The sequence below is a fragment of the Hippocampus zosterae genome, chromosome 11 (genome assembly GCF_025434085.1).
Source record: "Hippocampus zosterae strain Florida chromosome 11, ASM2543408v3, whole genome shotgun sequence".
Classification (NCBI taxonomy): domain Eukaryota; kingdom Metazoa; phylum Chordata; class Actinopteri; order Syngnathiformes; family Syngnathidae; genus Hippocampus; species Hippocampus zosterae.
In genome coordinates, this window is record NC_067461.1 from 21,841,240 (window position 1) to 21,864,352 (window position 23,113).

Below are 23,113 nucleotides of genomic sequence, written 5' to 3' on the forward strand. Positions count from 1 at the left end.
TCTGCACATTTTAGCCAACTCCTGTTTCTTGGAATCTGATTTTGCCCTTTATAGCACCAAACCAGACTGATGGATAAAAACAGAACTGATAAAATGACTGCTCTAAAGAACAACAACCTGTGGTACAGTGTACTGTTTAGCCGGCTGTGTGTGTGCGCGTGTGTGTGTGCGTGTGTGCGCGTGCGCGCACGTGTGAGAGAGCGAGTGTGAGGGGGCCAATTTTGAAATTGTTCAACTGCCAACAGTATACATTTTTAAAAGTTGTGCAGCAAACACAAAGCTAGCAGAGCTGGCTTTTGTCTGCCTTTTAACTTTATCTGGGTGTGACAGTCACCTTGTACTTAGCTGGTTGAAGGACCACACCAAATTTACCCTCCAAGGAGGGAGGAGGTTGACCGGGTGGGCTCGAGAATGTGAAGCGCTGAAGAATCCACGAGAGGAAGATAAAAATTTCCATCTTCGCCAAGGCCTCACCAACACACACCCTGACCCCGGCACCAAACGGCATGTAGCTGGATGATGGGTTGATCAGACCTGTGCCGTCACTATTCAAAAATCGGCCTGCAGCACGGGGAAAATGGGGGGGGGGGGGGGGTGTATGAGATTAATTGACAGTTCAAACGTGGAATTTTCGTACAGTCTCATTAATTCATATGTTATATAGGATAACATTATTACCACAAGTAAACTGCAAAGTTCAAATGTATTTAGTTGGCCCTAATCATTGTGATTTTACACAAAGAAGACACAGATCAGCATTGTTTTGAGTGTAACTGGACAACATGACACAGTGAAATGGTGAGGAGTTGCATTACCAACTGTTAAAATAAGTGTGCTCAAGACTATTGAGGGAAATCCACCAAAGAAGAAGCTCAGTATTTTATGCACAAGCTACGCCTTCTATCGGGGGTCGGCGACCCGCGACTCGAGAGCCGTATGCCGCTCTTGAGCACCGCCCGAGTGCCTCCCTGGACTTTAGCAAAAATGTTTGAGAACGGAAAAAGATGGGGGAAGGAATATATATTTTTTGCTTTAATATGGGTTCTTTAGGAGGGCAAACATGACGCACACATTCCTAACATTTTCCATTGCTGGAAAAATGTGTAGCATTCAATTTCAACATTTCTGTCAATGAAGATTTGCGTCATAGCCTGCGACACACTTCTTCTATAAGCAGGGCGGTATGCCATGGAGTTGGCTGTTGTGAAAAATAAATGGTGTTTTACGTACAGTTCACTGAGAGCGCTGGCAAAGAATAGCAATCTGAAGGACGAACAGAAGCATTTTAAAACGGTACACGTGAGCTACGATAGTTAACACGCTGCAAAAGTGTGTCCCATCCCTCGTTCATCTTGGCGGCCGTGATGGCTGTTGCTCATGATGGCATGCGTGTGTAAGCGCGCGCGTGTGCGCGAACAGGTCAATTGCGGGACGTTGGTTGAACGAAAAGTAGATCTTGGATAAAAAGGTTGGGCACCCCTGCTCTACAGATGCACTGTAGAGAAAGAAAACATTTAATCATGAAGGCTCATTGTGTATTTGTTGATCTTAAAATGGTGCTGATGTTTGGAATTAATTGACAAAGATGAAAACAAAGGACATTTTTTGCTATACTTCTAGGTTTTGGAGACATAAAATTCTGATTTAGTCATTGTTTCTTTCAGTCATTTCGTTTTGATGCACACATTTTCTGCCAAATCGATGCAATGTTTATGGAGCAAGAGGAGGCTAACACATGCTGTGATAAATAATTTCAAACATCTGCTCTGTGCCCAAACATTGCCGTTGAAACTTTCATTTTGAATGAACACTATAGTTGTACATGTTTATTGTGTGCTGTGAATTGTCTCTTCATATTTTGTATTGTTTCCACCTCTTAGCCCTTTCAAATTAAATTCCCTGCCACTCTGTCTCTCTAAACAGAAAAAGTGCAAAACACGACCAAACGTGATGTTAATTCCAGCTGGTGTTTGATAAGATAAATTTGGCAGGACGCTAGGATCCAATGTCTCTGTGTCCTTTCAGCTCTTGAAATTCCTTCAAATAGTTTGCCTTATCCTTGATGTTTTGCACTACCCATTTCTTCTTTACTGCAGCACTTGTGTAACCGGCCCCTGATCATTTGAATCGGTTGACATACAAAACCAGGGCCAGATCCTGGCCCTCGGGGGACCGGAATTGCTCACCCCTGGTATGTAATCATATTATTCCTGTCATGAAGGTTGTTTCTCACCTGGGTCGAAAAGCTCGGGTTGTTTCCATTCTTGCTCATCAAAGTGCAGTGACCACAGGTTGACGATGACTCTGGTCCCCTTTCGCACTTTGAAATTTCCAATGCTAAAAACAAACAAACAAACATACGGTTGAAAATACAAATTAAAACGGGGCGGGGGGCATCTGTCATGTGATGTATATAGGCCACAATATATATACAGTACTAGCTGATGAGCCGCCCGGAGGAGCCCGCAGGAGCCCCTTCCTGCGGAAGGCTGGTAAGGTGGTGGTTCGCCGCCCTCCGGGCGGCTCATCAGCTAGTTCCTGCGGAAGGCTGGTAAGGTGGGCCTTCGGCCCACAAAAGTGTTGTTGCTTGGTTCAACTTTTTGTTCATCTTCATTGCTTATCGCGAAAATAAAGAGATGTTTAGCTCTACTAAATAACTAACAAACCGCGTGCGGGACGACGCGCAATATATATATAGATATATATTTTTTTGTCTTGCTTTTTTTGGGCCATATGAAACCTTTACTTCGGGTCTGAATTTTTTATAATCGTATTATTTGGGTTTTTGGCTTTCTTAAAGAGGGCTCTTAATATACACTACCTCCATTATTGACATTACCGGTATCTCTTGTGTTCTCTTGGGGTTTATTTAGGCAAAAAAAGATGTGAGTCCCTATTTTCCTTTCGGCCGCAATTCTTGAGCAAAGCGCAGTCGAACTGTGTGCATCAGTGGAGTTTTCTTTCCTTAGGTATTTTGCTCAACTTTGCACCAGCAGAAATAGGAGTAACGGGGCATTTGCGCCTTTGTTCCCCATTTTCTGCATGGGACATACAACGAGTTGCCTCAATCTGCCATCACTCAACCATGGTGACACAGACCGTGATGGCAAAACGTAATTTACAAGAATATAAACATGTGTATATTCATTCATTCATTCATCTTCCGAGCCGCTTGATCCTCACTAGGGTCGCGGGGGGTGCTGGAGCCTATCCGAGCTGTCCTCGGGCAGTAGGCGGGGGACACCCTGAATCGGTTGCCAGCCAATCGCAGGGCACACAGAAACAAACAACCATTCGCACTCACACTCACACCTAGGGACAATTTAGAGTGTTCAATCAGCCTGTTACGCATGTTTTTGGAATGTGGGAGGAAACCGGAGCACCCGGAGAAAACCCACGCAGGCCCGGGGAGAACATGCAAACTCCACACACGGAGGCCGGAGCTAGAATCGAACCCGGTACCTCTGCACTGTGAAGCCAACGTGCTAACCACTGGACTACCGGGCCACCCTATCTATCTATCTATCTATCTATCTATCTATCTATCTATCTATCTATCTATCTATCTATCTATCTATCTATCTATCTATCTATCTATCTATCTATCTATCTATCTATCTATCTATCTATCTATCTATCTATCTATCTATCTATCTATCTATCTATCTATCTATCTATCTATCTATCTATCTATCTATCATCTCGGTTTATTTATTGTTACGTTAATTTAGTTCTTCAACATAACTGCACATAGCATCGCGTGATTTGTGTTGACTGCGTGAAGTTGTGCCGCAATCTCCCTGCATAAAGTTATTTAGTGAAACATATAAGAGATTCCTTTATTGACATAAGTGAAGCAAATTATGACGACAGATTTGCTGGAGGTCAAAATGTGTTTTGAGGAACAAATCCTAAAACAATGTATTGCCATCGATTGTGATTGTTGTTTACTGGCGCCTGGAATGCTTTCAACTGATACAATACAATACAATACAATACAATACAATACAATACAATACAAGAGGGATAAATGCGACTTCTGGCCCTCCTGGAACGCAGCTTGTTTGCTGCTGGAGTCACGCATTTCCCCAAGTTTGGTCTTTTTTACATTTGTAGTTAGTTAATGACCAGTTTTGGTTTGTTACTTTGAATCTCATTTTGGACTTTTTAAATGATGGATTCCTCACATGACCTTGTTTGCCTTTTTGTTCTTCAGAAATTCATTTTTGAGAACACACTTTTTTTTGCATCCTTGCTTCCCACCATTCAGGTCACAATTCCCAACCATGCAAAACCATATCAATATATCCGTTGGTGAACGTTCTTTGCTTTTGGGAGCTAATGTGTGATCATGCCCAATTCCTGCCTCTGAGGCACACCGCACTCAGTACGACCAAAAACTATTAAGCCTTTCATAGATGAATAATGATAACCTGTAATCGATAACATGATAAAATGTCCACTGTAGTGACCGCTGTCCCTGAAAGGGTTAAAATGATTTTTTTTCCCCATCTTCATGTGCGGGGTCGATAAGAAATATTTCGATGTAAAAAATTGCAATCAAAAGATTGTTGTGCTGACCCGCTTCAGACCTTATTATTGGGACACATTCACTCTTCTCACAGCTCAGGCCACGGTATAAGGCATCCATCTATCCATCCATCCATTTTCTGATCCGCTCATCCTCACAAGGGTCGCGGAACGTGCTGGAGCCTATTCCAGTTCTTTTTGGACAATAGGCAGGGATACCATGAACTGGTTTTCCAGCCAATTGCAGGGCCCAGAGAGACAAACAACCGCTCACACTCACACCTAGGGACAATTTTAGAGTGTTCCATTAATGTGTTTTTGGAATGTGGGGGAAACCGGAGCACCCGGAGAAAACCCATACAGGCACGGGGAGAACATGCAAACTCCACACAGGATGACCAAAGCCGGAATTTAACCCTGCAGCTCTACACTATGTGGACGACGCGCTATGCAGTTGACCACAGTTTAATCGTAAAATATCATTTTAGAGGACATATGATGGTCCGCCGTTATTCTTTCTTGGTCAGCAAGGGGCAAAACTGGGTCAAAACAGCTCTTTATCTGTGCCTTAGTGGGCCTACAGTCAAATTATTTCACCGTTGATGAGAAAATGAGTGAGCAATGATATCAATGTTTCATTCTTGGGTAATAGTTTCAGTGGACATGAGGTTCATAGTCACTTATGTACAAAGTAGATTTGAACATATTATGGACTAAATATTGAGAGATATGTGCCTGTTGACATCATTGTTGTGTCGACTGTACCTTGTGTCCTCAAGGGCCACATGAGGAATGAGGAGAGGCGAAACTGGGCGGATCCTCAAAACCTCCTTGATGGTGGCCTTGAGGTAAGGCAGACTGCCTCTATCACTGAGGACGGGGCTGCATTCTTTTCCTAACTTGCTGTCGAGCTCCTCCTGGATACGTGTCTGCACCTGAACACAAAGACTTTGTGGCTACCTTCATGGAAACATGTCACTGACATGACGTTCACTAGATGCTTACTCTTAGTGACCCATAAACATTGAAAAGATTTCACAGTCAGAAAACAAGAGGAGAAATTAACTGGCCCAAAAAATACAACTTCAAAAGGCCAGAAACGCTATAGCTTCAGTCAAGAAAGGTTTCACTGAATCCAAGTCATCATTAGCACGCATTTATGTCCATGATGAGTTGATCCTTCAACTCCACCTGTAAGCTAGCATAAGCGCTGTTCGCAAACATTACCTCCGGGTAATGGATAAGGTAGATGATGGCCCATCTGAGGACAGTGATGGTGGTTTCCGCCCCGGCTCCAAAGATGTCCCCCACAGTCATGAGGATGTGGTCATCGCTAAGGCCCAAAGCCTCGGAATTCGCCTCTGCCGTGTTGTTGTTCTCCGCATTGTGCTTCGCTCTGAGTAGAGCGTCTATCAGGTCTCTCTGCAGATTGTCACTGTACTGTGCCTGGTGGTGGGGTCAACATACAGAACACACAGAGTACACCAGTCAAGATGAGAATCAGTTTCTTGTCATGTTAGCGAGTTAACAAGAGTGCTACTGCTCTTACTCATGACTTTATTAACCCGTCAAACATACTGTATTTAGATCTCTCAAGGCTCTTAAACTCAAAGCTGTGACTAATGCGGTGTAATAGTCTGCAATGTCGGCTCACATGTTTGCCCGCTTTTAACAACCTATAATAGCATAAGCTGGGATTTTAAAATCCTTCGTGGTTTAACCTTTTCAGGGACAACGGTTACTACAGTGGACAGCTTTTCATGTTATCAGGTTACAGGGTGCATGAAAGGGCTAATTATCATATACATATGCAGAGCCTCACAGTCCTGTCAATGGCGGGCTTTTCGCTTACTGTTAAGGCTTCACTGGATGTAATACGAAGAATGCAGATGATCATGAGAACAGCCCTATGGATTGGTCAGTTCACTCAGTGTTTTTATATGTATGATTTATTGATGCTGGCCACCTCTGATCAAAGCACCTACAAATACATCCTCAGCTGAATAGATCATATAATTCAACCCCTGAAGTGAAATGTTTAATAGATATTATATATTCGGTATTTGGTTCAGGGGAAAAAAGTCTTTGGAGATCCATATTCTTCAGTGGACCGAACAAGCATGTTTTTGGAATTTGGGACTAAACCAGCATGCCTCGAGAAAGTATTCAATGGAATGTGAATCAAATTAGGTTTAGTATCATCTGTGACATGTTTTTAGAACCAGAGTCATACTGAACATGGGTTTCCAGACTTTGGTTCCACTAAATTGAAAGGAGCTATCAAAATGTCTTGGAAGCCTGACGAGTCAAATTTCTGGGGGACCTACGTGATGTAGTCTGCTTTTGATAGATTTTACTGAAATGTGTGTATCAGCCCATACAGTAAGTGCATAAAGTGTTCAATAGGTGTCACCATCCGTTTTGAATCCAAGAGTTATAGAGTGGATATTAGCTTGTTTTTTTTTGTCAAATTGTCAAAAATCAGCTAAATAAAGTTTGATCCAATCCAATATATTTCTTGTTGTAAGAGTGAAGAGACCAAAAAAAGTTATTTTATTCATTGTATCTTTTTTAAATGACTTTTATTCTGCCAAATAACAGACAAAAAATACACCCAAATTGGTTGGGCCATTGTTATTATCGTGTTTCTATTATGTAGTAATTTATGCTATCAATTTATGTGAAGACAATGTTCGTGATTTTTCATAATTAGGAAAATTAGCAAAATCAATACACTGAACAACATTTTATTTCTATAAAGAGCTGCCAGTTGTTCACATTTTCAAATGACCACCATGACAGAATTCCTAGGAAATTACCACTGTCCTATCACCGGTCGGCTATTTTTAGATCAGAACCACAGGGTCCGCATGTGGTGCATGGGGGCTTCCTGGTGACTGCGAGCACCTGGCATACATCTTAGATAAAAGCCATGATTGCCGACTATTTCGGGCAGAAATGATAAATGATGTACCTTGTGTTCTTCATATTTCTTGTGTAGAAGTTTGTCACGGACTGCAACACATTGTTTCAGGAGACGCAGGTCTGCATTAGGAAGAACCTGCAAAATCAAATGCTCGTTTTAAAAAAGTGACGGCAGTATATGTTATCGCTGTCACTGTTTTAATTCCAAATTTTAATAGCACACATTGGAATGAGTTATTCATTCTTTGATTCATTATGTGTGTTGTCATTATTTTTTTCCATACCGAAAGACAAATAAAAACACTCGAGGAAAAAAATCCTCATGCAGTTTAGGATTATTTTTGCGTGAAATGGTTAATGACAGGCACTTCAAATGGTGGTATGTGTGCATTTCTCACATGAGCATTTCAACAGATGTACAGTGATCCCTCACTATTTCGCGGTTCGTTTATCGTGGATTCGGTGCATCGCGGATTTTTTGAAACAAATATAGATATATACTGTATATATACAGTATATATATTTATTTTCATATACCTGGAGTACAGTACTGTATATGTTGCTCTATATGACTTGCTGTTGTTTTGCATCTTCTCACGGACTGTTTGCGGACTTTTTGCGGGCTTAAAAAAAACTTTTTTTTTTAACCTGTATATGTTAATTGGTCGCTACTTTGCGGATTTTCGTTTATTGTGGGTGGTTTTGGTCCCCATTAACCACGATAAACGAGGGATTACTGTACACCGCAGATTGTCATATTATGCTTGCTGACCTGTAACCATGGGAAAATATCCACCAAGCTGTCTTTGGCAACAGTGTCCACAATTCCCTGGCTGTAATGAAGAATGGCCTCGAACTCAGGATCTCCTATTGGGTACGTGGAGTTGAAACACAGTGAACAGATGACGTTGGTGACAACCCGCGTCAGGTCGGGAGAAAAGTCCACAGGAGCTTCAGCGGCAGCTTTCTCGGTCATGATAGAGCAAAGAGACTGGGCCTGTGTGCAGACTGAGGAGGAGGACAAACTATTAGAGCCATCTTGAGTTCAATTTCATTGAGCTGCTCGATTATTTACATGAGTAAACATCACTGTAAAAAAAATCACTTTTGGTTGCACTTGATTAAAATGTAGTAAACTGACATCATTTTCTACTCTTTTCCTTGAGATTGTTCAAAGGACATACGTTGGCTCAGCACATTTGATCCCTTTCAGGGACAGTGGTTACGACAGTGGACAGCTTACCATGTTATCAGGTTACAGGGTGCATGAAAGGGTTAATCATGTGCAACTGATGTACCAGTACATGTCTAAATTCAGTCAATCCAAAACATCCAAAGACATTTTTGTTCAGTGTAGTCAAAGCCGATGGTTTGCCACGTTTGCTCCAGCTTGATCATTGTTAAATGTACACACCAATACATCATCTGCAACAGGTACACCTCCACAATAACAAGAACTGTGGCAAAAACTGTCGGCATACAGGATACCAGATGTTACAGTGCATACGAAGACTGTCAGTGAGGGAGACTACTTCCACATTTTCGGTGGTCTGAGTTTGGGATCATGTATTAACCAAAATAGCCAGGTGTCCCAATATTTTGTTCCCATGGTGAATGTAGTACATGCTAGTCTGGAAAGTTTTTTAATGGCAGACACAATGCATGTTTTGGCGTTGTATGGCAAGATTTTTAATTTTATAACACTTTCATGCACCCTGTAACCTGATAACATGGTAAACAGTCCACTGTAGTAACCGCTGTCCTCAAAAGGATTAAATCACACAAAGATTCAATTTCTATGCTCAAACAGTACTCACTGATCTTCTCAATTGAGGCAGACCCATGTCCAAACATGTGCAGAGCTCCATGGACAAGTTTCCTGTGGAACTTCCAAGAAGCACTGTAGTCTCCAAAGGCGATGTCTTTCCCATCTCTTGTCAGCACATCTGTGGTTACCTTCATCCCACGGGGAGGAATAGCACATACTGAATGCGTGGAGGAAAGGCGGGCACTCACCCAAACTACTTTTTCAAAAGGGCGTCGTGAACAGAAAGAAGAAGACAAGGTTCACCCACTGTTCTTGGTCTCCCCGCAAATATCTTGCCCTTCTTCAGCAGCACTTCTTTAGCGTGCGAGTAGTGGTTGACAATGATGACTCGATGTGAGCCCATCATCAGCGAATATGTCTGCCCGTATTTCTCTTGTAGTTTCTTGAAAAGCACATGAGGCGGATGGACACTTCGTAGACTCAGCAGACTGCCGATGAACGGGAAGCATGGCAGGCACGGGAGCTCCCGGAGGCCATGTACCGACTTTCTTAATCTTAGCTTCAAAGCTAAAATAATCAGGCCCATGAAAAAACACACATACAGCCACAGACCCCAATCCATTTTTGAGTCTGAGAAATGCTCAGCAGAAGTGGCTTCGGTAGATAGAGGCCCTGAGCTGCAGCAGAAAACCTTTTTAAGCAGCTCCTTCAATGTCACATCCTTGAAGCGGCGCCAATTTAAACAAAATAATAAAACCGCACTGAAAAAATGGAACACTATAATGAAATGTAATGCTGTACCTCACAGGTGTCAAACTCAAGGCTCAGATCAGAAGTAGCGGGTCAGATCTGGCCCGCTACTTCATGTTATGTGGCACGGAAATCGAACATGTCAATTTCTACAATTATTGCTAAAATCTGGACTAAAATTTCAACTTCTCATATGTAATAAATACGACAGATATTGTCAGCGTTTTCTTGTTACCAAATTCCTCATTACTGTAACTTAAACAATAATTGAATCAACAATTATTCTTGACTTATTTAAATGCCTTCACAGTCATAACGGCCCTCCAAGGAATACGGTAACTTCAATGTGGCCTGTGACACAAATGAGATTGACAACCCTGCTGTACCTATATGTCATCATAAAAAAGACACAATCTTTTTTTTTCATGTACATCTGCTTTACTTTTGAGAGGTTCCACCCACGCTTGCGTGGGCTGTCTCCAAAAATTTGGCTTTTCCTTCCACATTACCCTCCCACCAAAAAAATCAAGCATGCACGCTTGTTTGATTGAAGACTGTAAATTAGAGGTGTCAAACTCATTTATTTTGTCGGTCACATCTAAGTTATGGTTGGTTACCTTCACTGGGCCGTTACGACTGTGAAACCAGGTGTAATCGCCCATTCGCCAGTATTGGGAAAGTTCATTTTCTATACAAACTATTGTTCAATAGGTTCAGTTCACAAGTTTTTGAATTAACTTGTTCAGTTCATATAAAATAAATTTGAACTAAGTTCATCATTTCAAAAAACAACATCAGACATGCACACAAACCTGTCATCATAAAAAGTGATATGATGTCGATATGTTTTCCACCCCCCTCCCCCCCAAAAAAAGAAATCAAACCACCTCCATTCATCAATCATCTTATCCGCTTATCATCACAAAGGTCACGGGTGTGCTTGTGCCCATTCCAGTTGTCTTTGGGCTGTGTGCAGGGTACACCCTGAACTGGTTGTCAGCCGATCACACTGCACACACAGATAAACAACCATTCATCCTCACAATCACATCGAAGGACAACTTAAGAGTGTTCCATTAACCTGCCATGAATGTTTTTGGATCTGAGGAGTACCCAGAGAAAATCCACGCAGGCACAGGGAGACTGGAGCCAGAATCGAACCCTGCACATCTGCACTGTAAGACGAACGTGCTAACCAGTCAAACATGGTGCCGCCCATCAAGCTATATAACAAAATACAACAAATCATTGAATAGAGATTTGTGAAAATCAGCTATAGATTATTACTTTTATTTTTTTATTAAATAAAACACAAACATTTCTAGATTTCCTGAATGGAGCCTGCAGTATCATATCACGTCAGCAGTAGCTGTGAGTGTATGTGTATGTCAATGTATGCCTCAAACTGTAGAATAACTGAGCGTGCAAACTAGGAGTCACTTTTGAAACTGTCAGCTAAGTGGGAATGGTGTGGTGTGGTGTCCTATTTGGAGATTAAGCCGGGGTGGAAATGAAGGAATGAATGTAGAAATATAATGTGTGTGCTTGGGGTGCAACCAATGTCATCTTGTGTGCCCTGAGAGGGTGAGAGCAGTGTGCAGTTGCTCACTCCCACAGATTAGAAGGAACATGAATCTACACGAGCAGAGAGCTGCAAGTTTAACCCGACCTTCTCATGAAGAAAAATTGGATGCTTGAATGCTCTTTTTTAATGATGAATTATAACAAAAACAGGGCTTACAGTCCTTGATGTGCAAGCAGAAATACAATCTAAGGTAGGAATCATGCAATCTTAGGTAGGAAATGGGCTACAGAGACACCCGCACACCCACACTAAGGCCACTCTCATCTTCAGGCCGCTGTCAAACGAAGACACACCTGTGACTTCCTGCGAACCTTATTCTTTCATCCATCCATTTTCCAAACCGCTTGATCCTCACTAGGGTCGCGGGGGCTGCTGGAGCATATCCCAGCTATCATCGGGCAGTAGGCAGGGTACACCTTGAATCGGTGGCCAGCCAATCGCAGGGCACACAGAGACAAACAACCATCCACGCCCACACTCACACCTAGGGACAATTTAGAGCGTCCAATCAGCCTGCCATGCATGTTTTTTGGAATGTGGGAGGAAACCGGAGCACCCGGAGAAAACCCACGCAGGCCCGGGGAGAACATGCAAACTCCACACAGGGAGGCTGGAGCTGGAATCGAACCCGGTACCTCTGCACTGTGAAGCCGACGTGCTAAACACTGGCCGCCCCTTATTCTTTCATTTTAATTTCAAATTGTTTTAAATCAGGCATGTCCAGCTCAGGGCTTGGAGTGGATGGCGAGTTATCAATCATGTATCCCAAGCATTGATTAGAATATACATATGCAGATCTGAATGAATTTTGCATATACGTTCGAAATTAGAACAGATTGATAAAAAAAATTAACTGGTCATTTTGCTGAGATAGGTGTACAGGTGCACATATTCCATATCTGGCCATTTGGTCGGGTTGTTACTCTTTTTAACTGTGTCATGGACATCAAATCCTGGATGGCAGAGAACTTTCTTCATCTTAACCAGGCCAAGTTGTAATCACCGGTCCTGAGGCCCACAGAGAGAAACTTTTAACTAAAATAGAAACTCTGTCTTTGAACCCCTCAACGCTCCCTAGGTGTGTCCGGGTGTTATTCTGGCTTCTGAGCTCACTTATCTTCCACATATCAAAAATGTAACAAAACGTTTTTGCAACGTGTTAACTACGTAGCTCACGCTTTAAAATGCTTCTATCGGCCCTCCAGATTGCAATTCTTGCAGGTACCGTCAGTGAATTGTACATGAAAGTCTGTTTTTTTTCCTTCTTTTTTGCAACAGCCACCCACCTGGCATCCCACCCTGCTAATAGAAACACGTGTCGCAGGCCATGACCCAAATCTTGGTTGACAGGAATGTTGAAGTGTAAATTTTATTCTTCACAATTTTCCAGCATTAGAAAATGTTAAGAATGTTTGTGTCATGTTTGTCCTCCTACATTAACCATATTAAAACAAAAAATATATTTCACTCCCCCATCTTTTTCCATTTTCAAACATTTTTGAAAAAGCTTCGGGGAGCTACTAGGGCGGCGCTAAAGAGCCACATGCTGCCCTGGAGCCGTGGGTGGCCGACCCCCGGTCTAGGGCCTTCATATGTTTCAGAACTACTTTTACTGTATGAACCCTTGTGAGCTCTGAGCTCCTCTCGGACTGGCCTTTTATTCATTCCGAAATGTATGAAAAATAAAGTGTTGCTTATTGATATTCATCTGTCTACGAACTTGTTAAATCATTTATGATAATTGTGCAATATCATTGAAATGTTGACTATCTACATGAATTTGATTCATGCATTCATTCATTCATTCATCTTCCGAGCCGCTTGATCCTCACTAGGGTCGCGGGGGGGGTGCTGGAGCCTATCCCAGCTGTCTTCGGGCAGGAGGCGGGGGACACCCTGAATCGGTTGCCAGCCAATCGCAGGGCACACAGAGACGAACAACCATCCACGCTCACACTCACACCTAGGGACAATTTAGAGTGTTCAATCAGCCTGCCACGCATGTTTTTGGAATGTGGGAGGAAACCGGACTACCCGGAGAAAACCCACGCAGACGCGGGGAGAACATGCAAACTCCACACAGGGAGGCCGGAGCTGGAATCGAACCCGGTACCTCTGCACTGTGAAGCCGACGTGCTAACCACTGGACTACCGGGCCGCCAATTTGATTCATTATTAATAAAATTTAAGTCAAGGTAATTTGAGCACATTTGAGCCGTGCGTATCAAACTGAAAGCCCTTTGCAGTCATCTGTAGCCAAGAAGTAGCTTTTAGGATGAAAAAGGTGGGTGACCCCTGCTCTAAATTGTCTAAAGATGTGAATTTGAGTGTGAAGTGCACTCCGTTATTGGTTGGCATTCTGCCTCTCACCAATTACAGCTGCGCTCCGCTCTTCTCAGCTGCGACTGTCTTGAGTATCAGAGACGTATAGAAAAGGGATGGGGAAATCATAACATAATTAGCACTTCATGGCATAGATGGTGATTCTCAGCCAGTTTGCCATGATTGTTGTGATGCCGGAAATGATCTAATTTCACTAGTTGTTCAAAATGTCGATTAATTACTGACGAGAATAGCTTCTTTGTTCGTCTACCTATGCCAGCGACATACCGATTACTTTGTTTTCCATTACATAAGAACATTTTGTATAATAAAAGTTGTTTTCAAGGAAGAGGCGCACTGTTTTGTCCCTGCTCGCATGCCGTTGTTCGCCTATTGTATTTGTAACCCAAACATGGCGTCCGCCGAAGTTCAACCTCGGTTTGGGCAGTCCGTTAAAGGATTATTATCTGATAAAGTGGGTTCTTGCAGCGTAGACGCGATCGCATTGACACGCCAGGTGCTTAAAGTTTCCCGCAGCCAAGAGGTTGGTTAATGCCTTTGTTTTTAGTATTTCCGAGCAGCTTCACATTTCATCGCAGCTACCACCTAACAGCTGATTGGATCCTTCACCATGTTTTTGTTTTTGTTTTTGTAACAGTTGCAACGTTCTTGAATTGCAATTTGTTAGCAGCGGTGTAAGATTGCAGTATAATTTCGCTAATGCTAACCCTACTTTGAATGGAAGTTCGTTGATCGCAGATTTCGCACTACTGGCCCAATACGAAGTGTCATGAAATCAGCAAGCCATACTGGTAGCCTTATTAAATGTATCAGTCTCCCAGTTGGTGTTTGTATGTAGGGTTGATTTGTGATGTGCAACGCCAGTGTTCTTTTTGTAAGTAATTCCAAATCCTGCCTAATAGTTGTTATGATGCCTTCCAGCTTCTCGGTCAAGCAGCCAGAAATATGGTTATTCAGGAGGACGCCATCCTACACTCGGAGGATGTGAGTACATTTGTGTGTATTATAAACGCTGGTCAGTTTTGATTAAATGCGTTTCATTCCGCAAATTAATTTATTATTATTTTATGAATTTATATGGATCTCGAAAATAAACTCAACCTGTCAACCTTGCTCCATGTTTTTGGAAGATTTTGAATTATCATTGGGAAAAAAATTCCATCACCGCCACATTTACCAACAAAACATTATACTTGTGATAAAGCATAGTGGAGCCATCATAATTCTTTGTTTTTGTCAGGTGCCTGCAGCTAAGCCTTATGAACAGTTCAATACACATACATTTAGCCCCCCAAACCTTCAGGTGTCTGCTAGAAAGCTGAGGCAATTTACCAAATAATTGTGAAAATTAATGTTCAATTGGTGTATTGTTATCATTTTAGGTCATGATGTAGATGGATGAATGGATAGATAGATAGATACTTTATTAATCCTATGAGTGAAATTTGAGAATAAGTAGTGTTGAACGATAAGAACAAAATATTATATCTTGATAGTTTTTGTACTTGATATATCAAGTACAAATATATGAATATATGAGTATAAGTATATTAAGTGATTTTCAATATATGCTTATATTTTCTCAATGTATTTATAAAACACAGACTTTATTTCGAAAACCAAATGACATGAATAAAAGATGAATAAGAATAGGGAAAAAAAACACAAACACCTTTTCCAACTAATGCAGCACAGGAGAAAATGCCCCATTATGCACCTGGCCAAAATGGACACAGCAATGGCTAAACCAGAAGAAATCAAGAGGTGTTGGGGTGTTTCAGTCAGTGCTCAAAATCCAAATACAAATCTGTGGGGTGATCGGAAGAAATATTCTCACGTCATCTGAAAGATTTGAATGGACAAATATAACCTAGTCAAAATGTACTATACTCATAAGATATTTATTAGCAAACATTTGTGTATTAAACTCAATAAAACAATCCAAACAAAGCAACTTTGTCTCCCTGCCTGTCCATCAGTTCACGTCTACCAATTTCACGGATGACAGTGACATATTTGACTGACGGCTCGTTTACTCTAAAGTCTCAGGAGGGAGTGGGAGACCAGCTGCTTTGATTGAATGGGAATTTAGATCGGTTTTACCAGGCGCCAAATCAAATGTGTGCTATTGTATTTTTTTGTCTCCTCTGTGAGCGACCGCAAATATCTTGGAGATCAGCTCGGTGCCCCTCATAATTGTCGTCCCATCTGTCTTTCAGAGTCTCCGGAAAATGTCCATCATCACTACGCACTTACAATATCAGTACGTCATTTTCGACCTTGCACAAATAAAATGCACAAACATCCCGACATTTCGAAATGAAACGCTCACCTCTTTGTTTCATTTAGGCAGGAGGCCATCCAGAAGAAGTAAGAGCCCGACCCTTTTGTTGTGTTTTTGTCGAAAGCTCTCACTCCCGCGCCCATCCATCTCCAGCTTAAGCCACAATATCATTTGAAGCTTGCTGCTTTGTTCTCTTCTTTCTTCCAGCGTGGAGCACTCTCAAAACTTGCAGGATCAGCTGATTCACCTGCTCAAGTAGACGAGCACGTCAGGTTGTTTTTTTTCCATACAGTCGTCGTATCTCCCTGTAGCAAGACAGCAATGTTTTGTTTTGATGGGACACTGACAGCTGTGAGCAATTCTGTTTATGATTGTGATTGTGTAGAACATTTTTGACAGTGCCATGTAACTCCCTTTCGAATGCGGACCAGTTCGTCCGCCTCAGGATGAGGCATTCTGAGATTTTTTTTGTGTTTTTGATCATTTAACTTCGGTTTTGTGGGTGGCTTACAAATATATTCTCATATTCCATTGTGAGCTTTTGTTGCTCATCATCCAGTTACAAGAAGGTGTTGACGCTGCACTCGGGCATCGTACATTTACTGCAAGTGTTCCTGATCGTCACTGCGATCGTAAAATGTGATCGAGGAGTGGGAAGCGGAGCTATGCTGCGATGACTTCATGTCCTGTACATGTGATCGTAAAACGCTGCAACAATTGCTGAAACTGCTGAAGTTGATAATTGTCTTAAACAAGATCGCGCCTCTTCCGTTAAGGTACGCAATTTTGTTAAGTGTTCATGAATTTCATGGGATAGGCATACAAATGAACAAGTCAATTTTTTAACCCTTTTGGGGGCAGCAGTTACTACAGTGGACAGTTTATCATGTTATCAGGTTACAGGTTATCATTATTGGTGCATGAAGGGGTTAAACTATTTTTTAAAAAGTCCAGATGATATTGATTTTTGTTTTTAAGGGAAAGCAGCCAGCTGTTTTCTCTTAAAAACAGAAGTCAGTGAAATATGTGGATTTTCTTGAACATTACATTTAGAACTATTTCTGCTTTATTTTCATGTATTTTGACAAGGAACAGTAAAGACACGCCCCATTGAAGTTTATCTTGAGCATGGATTAGGAGAATTTGAAGTATTGGCAGATTTCACTCATCTGGTCATCATTGTTTCGATGGAAAACAGCTTTTTTTCCCTCCACACTTTTAATGGGAAAATGTCTTAATCTCTGTGTTCCAAACAAAATGTAATAATTTGCTCCCGAAGATGCTCACAACATTTTTGGCAAAAGAGGATCCACTTCAAACACCTGCTTTTGACACCTTCAAGGCCACGCCCAACATGGCCCTCCATATTTGTTTGACCTCCTCCATATGGCTCCTTGAACCCGCACCTTCAGGTCCTCCTCCTCCGCCTCCTCTTCCTTCATCCAGCTGACTGCTCTGCTGCCTTTGCTCATCTCCGAGAGGAGAGCTTTCAGCCGCTCTGGAGCTCTTGACCACCTGACCTCAGACTCTCACTGCCTTCAAATCCAAACTGAAAACATATATTGGCTTGCAGAATTACTCAGCCCTCTCTTGAACCTTTTGACCTTTTGCACAGTTTCACGCTACACGCATTAAAATATAAAATTCATTTTTTGTGTGTATGTGTGAAGAATCAAAACCAAAATTCATTTTTCATTGTCTTGTCTTGATTGTCTTTACTACAAACCCATTTCCAATGAAGGTGGGGTTTTATGTAAATAAAAACAGAATACAGTGTTTTGCAGATGCTTATTGGAACACGTGCAGAATGTGGCTAGGCATTGTCTTGCCGAACCAAGCAGCGACGTCGCTGGTAAAGGTGTTGCTTGGATGGCAGCATGCTGAATGTTGCTCCAAAACCTGAATGCACCTTTCATCATTGATGGTTACCCAAGCTGTTCTCCCTGGGCCTGCGTGGCTTTTCTCCAGGTGGTTTCTTCCCACATTCCCAAAACATGCATGGCGTAAGTTTATGGAACACTCTAAATTTCCCTCTCTCTACCCAGTGTTTTCCTTTCTGAACTCTGACTGTAAATTTCCCCATTGCAGGACAAATAAAGGATATCTTAATCTTAAATTGTCGCTTGGTGTGAATGTTAGCGCAGGTGGTTGTTCGTCTATGCGTTCCAAACATTCCAAAAAAACAATTTAAAATGTGGATTCGTCAGACCAAAGCAAAGTTTTTTCCCCCCTATTGCATCATTCTGTCACAAATTATCTTGGGCTCAGAGAAACTAAACTGTGTTTACCGACTTGTTTTCTGAAGTTTTCCTGAACCCACGTGGCAATCTCCTTTCCACAATAATGTGTATGTGTGTCTGTTTTTTTTAATGCAGTGCTGCCTGAAACATCAAAGGTCACATTTTCGTCCTTGTCGCTTTTTTTTAAACTGAGATTCTCTGACTCTTTTGATACTATAAACTGTAGATGATGAAGTCCCCAAATACCTTGCAATCGGATGTTGAGAAATGTTCTTGAACTGTAGGACTATTAACTCATACAATTGTTCACGAAGTGAGCTTCACTCATTTCTTGCTTTCGAGGCTCCTTTTATTTTTCAATCATGCCTCTCACCTTTTCAATTAATGTGTTTGCCTGTGGAATGTTCCAAAACACAGGTGGAAAAGCATTTGTAAATCATTGTATTCAGTTTTTGTTTATGTTTTACAAACTGGCCTACTTCACTCTAAATCAGGCTTTGTATAATGGCCTAAAATTTTAAATCATTTCCAACTGGGAGACATCTACACATTTAAAAGCAAAACAGGATAAAAAAAGTAAACTAAGAAAATAAATATGTAAGTAGGGTATTTAGTTACGAATCCACTTACAAGTAGATGACCCACTGTTAGAAGAATCTATGAGCAAAAATGTATCATGTTTAAAGTTTCATTTATTTGGGCGCATCGAAGCGTTTGGGTGCATATCCAGCACCCCCAAATGCCTACACACAAAGGCGCCGGCCACCTGGCCGGAGGGCTGTTGAAGTCCACAATTAGCACGTCAATACAGGTGGGCGACCACAGGGGAGAAGGCGAAACTCGGTCACAAAAGGGGAATGAATAATTCGGGAACAGCGGTTGAGCAACAAAAGACGAGTTGAGAACACTCGTCGCGCCCAGACGACATTGACCATCCGCAAAGTCTACAACATGCTAATTCGATGTAGACCAGCCAGAAAAGGCGCCAATGTACTGGTGGTTCGAGGTTGAAAAACAGGTAACCAATCACTACTGAGGGGCCCGACCGGGGGTGCGGCATGCAAATATTGGGGGCAGTGTTTTTCTTGTATTTTGCATATGTTACAATAAAATGTGGAACTCGCGGAGACGGGACTTTGAGTGTGATCGCGGAGCAACAACCGTCGTTCGCTCTCAGAGGTCCGCTCCCGCCGATATTGAAGACAATTTTCCTGTGTGCCGAGTCGTTTCTTTAACTTTGTCCGAGAAAATCTCTGACAGAAACATACAAAAATATATCCCTTTCTCCACACTATACAGTAAACCGAGAAAGGCAGCTTTCTTCAAAAGCATAAAAGCACCAGTTCTAATATTTGGATTCCCCCAAAGCGTCAAGAACGTGTTATCAAATGCCCTTCGCTGACTGCATCATCAGCAGACTTCTGATAATGAGTGAAAGGACAAACTTATCAGCAGTCCGTTGGCCCAAACAGCTGTGTGGCCTTAATGGTGTCCCTGAGACGTAATGCAGTGATGTTACCCAATGCTGCACACGCTCCATAGGAGCATACCAAATCTGTCCGCACAGTATTATGCCGAATCATTTTGGTAGACTGCGTTGGACTTTCCAAACTTTTCACCTGAAGACCAAACCAGACTCAAATAAAATTTGCGGAGACCTGAATCGACACATGCGTGCTGTACATAAATGAATCATCGCAACTGTCATGATGACAGTGATTGTACAACTTAGATTTTATTGATGAAAGAATTACAACGGGACAAATGGGAACATCAAAACGTTTTTTATTGTTGACAAAAAGGCTGAAAATGCAAGTAAGCCCTTGTGAAATTTTGTATGAATTCAGCAATATAAACACAATTTTAGATTCTGTAATCAAGTTCAATAGTGCAATTGCAAAAATGGCCCCATGCATTGTTTGAGGAACCCAAAGTGATTTGTATCTAAAACATTGTATCAAACACAAACGTATGTCAAAAGCACTGTACAAATGTCTTCTATTACCATTAAAAAAAATACATTAAAGGTTGTATGAAGTAAAAGAAAACAAAAAATACATATTTTTCACGCCACAATAATACTCTATTTTACTCTTATCTTAGCGAATAAGGTAACAAAAAATAAATAAATACATGGAACAGGAAAGTACACGTCGAAAATACTTTGTTTCCAAAAGTAAATAGTAAATTCATACTCAGTTTCGTGAAGGGGGTGAAAAGGAGAGATGTCGGAGATATCCAAGGAATAAAGTTTATCTTTGACCTTGGTGAAGGTCAGCACTCTCTCAGCATTTGTAATATGGTTTTGTTTGACAGGTATTACACCCTATGAGTTCGTAAGTCCATCCATTCATCCATCTATCCATTTTCCGATCCGCTGGAGCCTATCCCAGCTAGCTGTCTTCGGGCAGTAGGCGGGGGACAACCTCAACCAGTTGCCAGCCAATCACAGGTCACACAGAGACAAACAACCATCCGCACTCACACTCACACCTCGGACAATTATGAGTGTTCAATCAGCCTGTTGCATGTTTTGGAATGTGGGAGGAAACCGGAGTACCCGCAGAAAACCTACGCAGGCACGGGGAGAACATGCCAATTCCACACAGGAAGGCCGCAGCCGGGATCAAACCCACAACCTCTGCGCTAACCAATCAACCACCGGGCTGCCCTGAGTTGTTAAGTGTTTCATGTATAATACACATATGTTGTTCTGCAAAGATGGCTGTTTGAGTAAAATCAAAAGTTGTCATTTAAGAGTAAAACCCTTTTTAATACAGCATATTGGGAAAAATGGCAACATTCCACAAAATGCAAAATTCATTCAAATGCTCTATCATTTAGTAGTAAAACAAAACCATTTGGTTCATATGCATAAATGCAAACGAGGTTTTACAGCACGCGCATTCAAGATAACAGCCAGATTAAATTGAAGTAGAATTGGTTTTGTGCACAAACAGCTTCAAGTGAGGCAGCTGTGTGTCTACAGTATTCTATATCTTCCCCCATGCGCATAGTGTCATCCTGTGCAATCAAGTCAGACATTCTAGCTAATTATTTGAATTTAATCCAATATTTTACATTCCAGCGGAAATGCAATGTTGACAAGGAAAGGAAAACAAGTAAAACCAGAGGTAGCGGAAGCTACCCCAATAAACCAATTGGGGCAAACCAGTTAGGCTTGGGTCATCATGTATCTGCAATGACTGACACATGCATTACACTCAACTCAACTGTATTCATAGAGCACTTTAAAACAACCACCACTGTATATAGAGTATAAATGGAGCAAAAATAACTCACAAAAACAGGTTGATCAAAGTCAGTTTTTTTTGCTTCAGTAAGGGTTGCACCGCTGCATATTTCAATTGTTGGGGAACTACACCAGAAGACAGACTGCTGTTGATAATGGCCAAGACCTATTTACCAAAACCTGGGAGAAAACCCTTCGAATTGAACAGAGTACTAAGGGAGGCCAAATGGCTAAGTCTAGCAAACCACCTCCTCTAAAATTAATGTCAAGGAAACATTTCAAAAGAATTTAACACTGCTGAACATGGAACATGGATGGAGGGGTCAAAGGTGGTGTTTGAAACAAGAGTGCAAGCTGTAGAAACCTTATCAGTGAAAAACTGCAGGAGTTTTAGGGGAAGAGTCGAAGTAAATAGGATAAGGGGGTTTAAGTACAGAATCAATAGTTTTGCATATTACACGTTGGTTGTGACGGTTACCCCGAATTATGTTCGATAAATGTTCTTTTTTGGCCTCTTTAACTGCGATCTGGTAATAACGGCAACAGTATTTCAGGATTTGATAAGAGATCTGCAGCTCGTCTTTTTTCCACGTAAATTCAGCTTTGCGGCACTCCTGTTTAGCTGCGCTAAGTTGAGTTCTGTCATTAAACCAAGGCTCGGGTCGAGCTTTTGACTGTACTTGTCGGGTTGAGTGAACGCTGGCGCGTTTTGGCTGCCGCTGCTCAACCCGTATTGTTTTGTGTTTTTTGTTATTGTAAAGTGTCCTTGGGTGTCTTGAAAGGCGCTTATAAATAAAATGTATTATTATTATTATTGTACAGTTTGTAATGGAGCCACCGAATCCAGTGCAGCACAGCAGGATGAGTAGAACCAGGAAGTAACTTTCTCCATGTTTGAAGAGGAAACACAAAGCTCATTAAAGGCATCTGAGAACCGACCAGCAGGGAAAGGGTCGAAACTCTGGAAGTGGGTGGACTCCAGCAGATGTAACAGCAGCACAAGAAAATACGACAACAAAGAAAACAGTCATGTGATCAAAATAACGTTGTACAATTCAAGTTTGATTAAAAGGGCATCAGAGAACCAACTAGCAGTGAGAGGGTTGAAAATCTGGAGGTGGGTGGACGCCAGCAGATTTAACGGCAGCACAAGAAAAGACGACATCAAAGAAAATCGTCATGTGGTTGAAATAACATTATCCAAGACTTTCAAGTTTGGTATCAGTCGACCATTAAAGAAGAAGTAAGTCTAAAGTATGTCCATGTTCATGTTGGGCAAACATGTAATTACTAATTTAAGACTACCATGTGTATTTTTACTCCGAAAGTAGTCTTTCACATCTCGATTAAATAAAAGTAATTTAATCAAGTGTCACTTTTTCCCCTGAGTTTTCAACCTACAACCAAATTAAAATTTGTTGTTCATACTCACAAA

General features: G+C 41.6%; 3 protein-coding genes and 1 long non-coding RNA gene across 5 annotated transcripts in view; 2 read left to right on the forward strand and 2 right to left on the reverse strand.

The window, feature by feature from the left end:
* The window catches only part of si:dkey-191g9.5 (rap1 GTPase-GDP dissociation stimulator 1), a 214,079-nt gene that overhangs the window by 134,361 nt on the left and 56,605 nt on the right, over positions 1 to 23,113 (reverse strand). The window lies entirely within an intron of this gene.
* LOC127610670 (steroid 17-alpha-hydroxylase/17,20 lyase) lies at positions 270 to 9,845 on the reverse strand. The gene is made up of 8 exons (XM_052081098.1): positions 9,531 to 9,845; positions 9,273 to 9,411; positions 8,228 to 8,463; positions 7,505 to 7,591; positions 5,758 to 5,976; positions 5,296 to 5,465; positions 2,234 to 2,337; positions 270 to 561 (listed from the first exon to the last, which is right to left on the reverse strand). Exons 1-8 carry the CDS (start codon positions 9,843 to 9,845, stop codon positions 314 to 316), a joined length of 1,518 nt encoding a protein of 505 aa, XP_051937058.1. The 3' UTR covers positions 270 to 313.
* borcs7 (BLOC-1 related complex subunit 7) lies at positions 14,242 to 17,124 on the forward strand. The gene is made up of 6 exons (XM_052081189.1): positions 14,242 to 14,424; positions 14,823 to 14,885; positions 16,121 to 16,164; positions 16,251 to 16,271; positions 16,393 to 16,553; positions 16,759 to 17,124. The coding sequence occupies exons 1-5, from the start codon at positions 14,257 to 14,259 to the stop codon at positions 16,442 to 16,444; spliced, it is 348 nt and encodes a 115-aa protein (XP_051937149.1). The 5' UTR covers positions 14,242 to 14,256; the 3' UTR covers positions 16,445 to 16,553; positions 16,759 to 17,124.
* LOC127610732 (uncharacterized) lies at positions 21,418 to 23,093 on the forward strand. Its single transcript, XR_007965002.1, has 3 exons — positions 21,418 to 22,360; positions 22,501 to 22,645; positions 22,796 to 23,093. It is a non-coding gene; the product is annotated as an uncharacterized LOC127610732 (long non-coding RNA).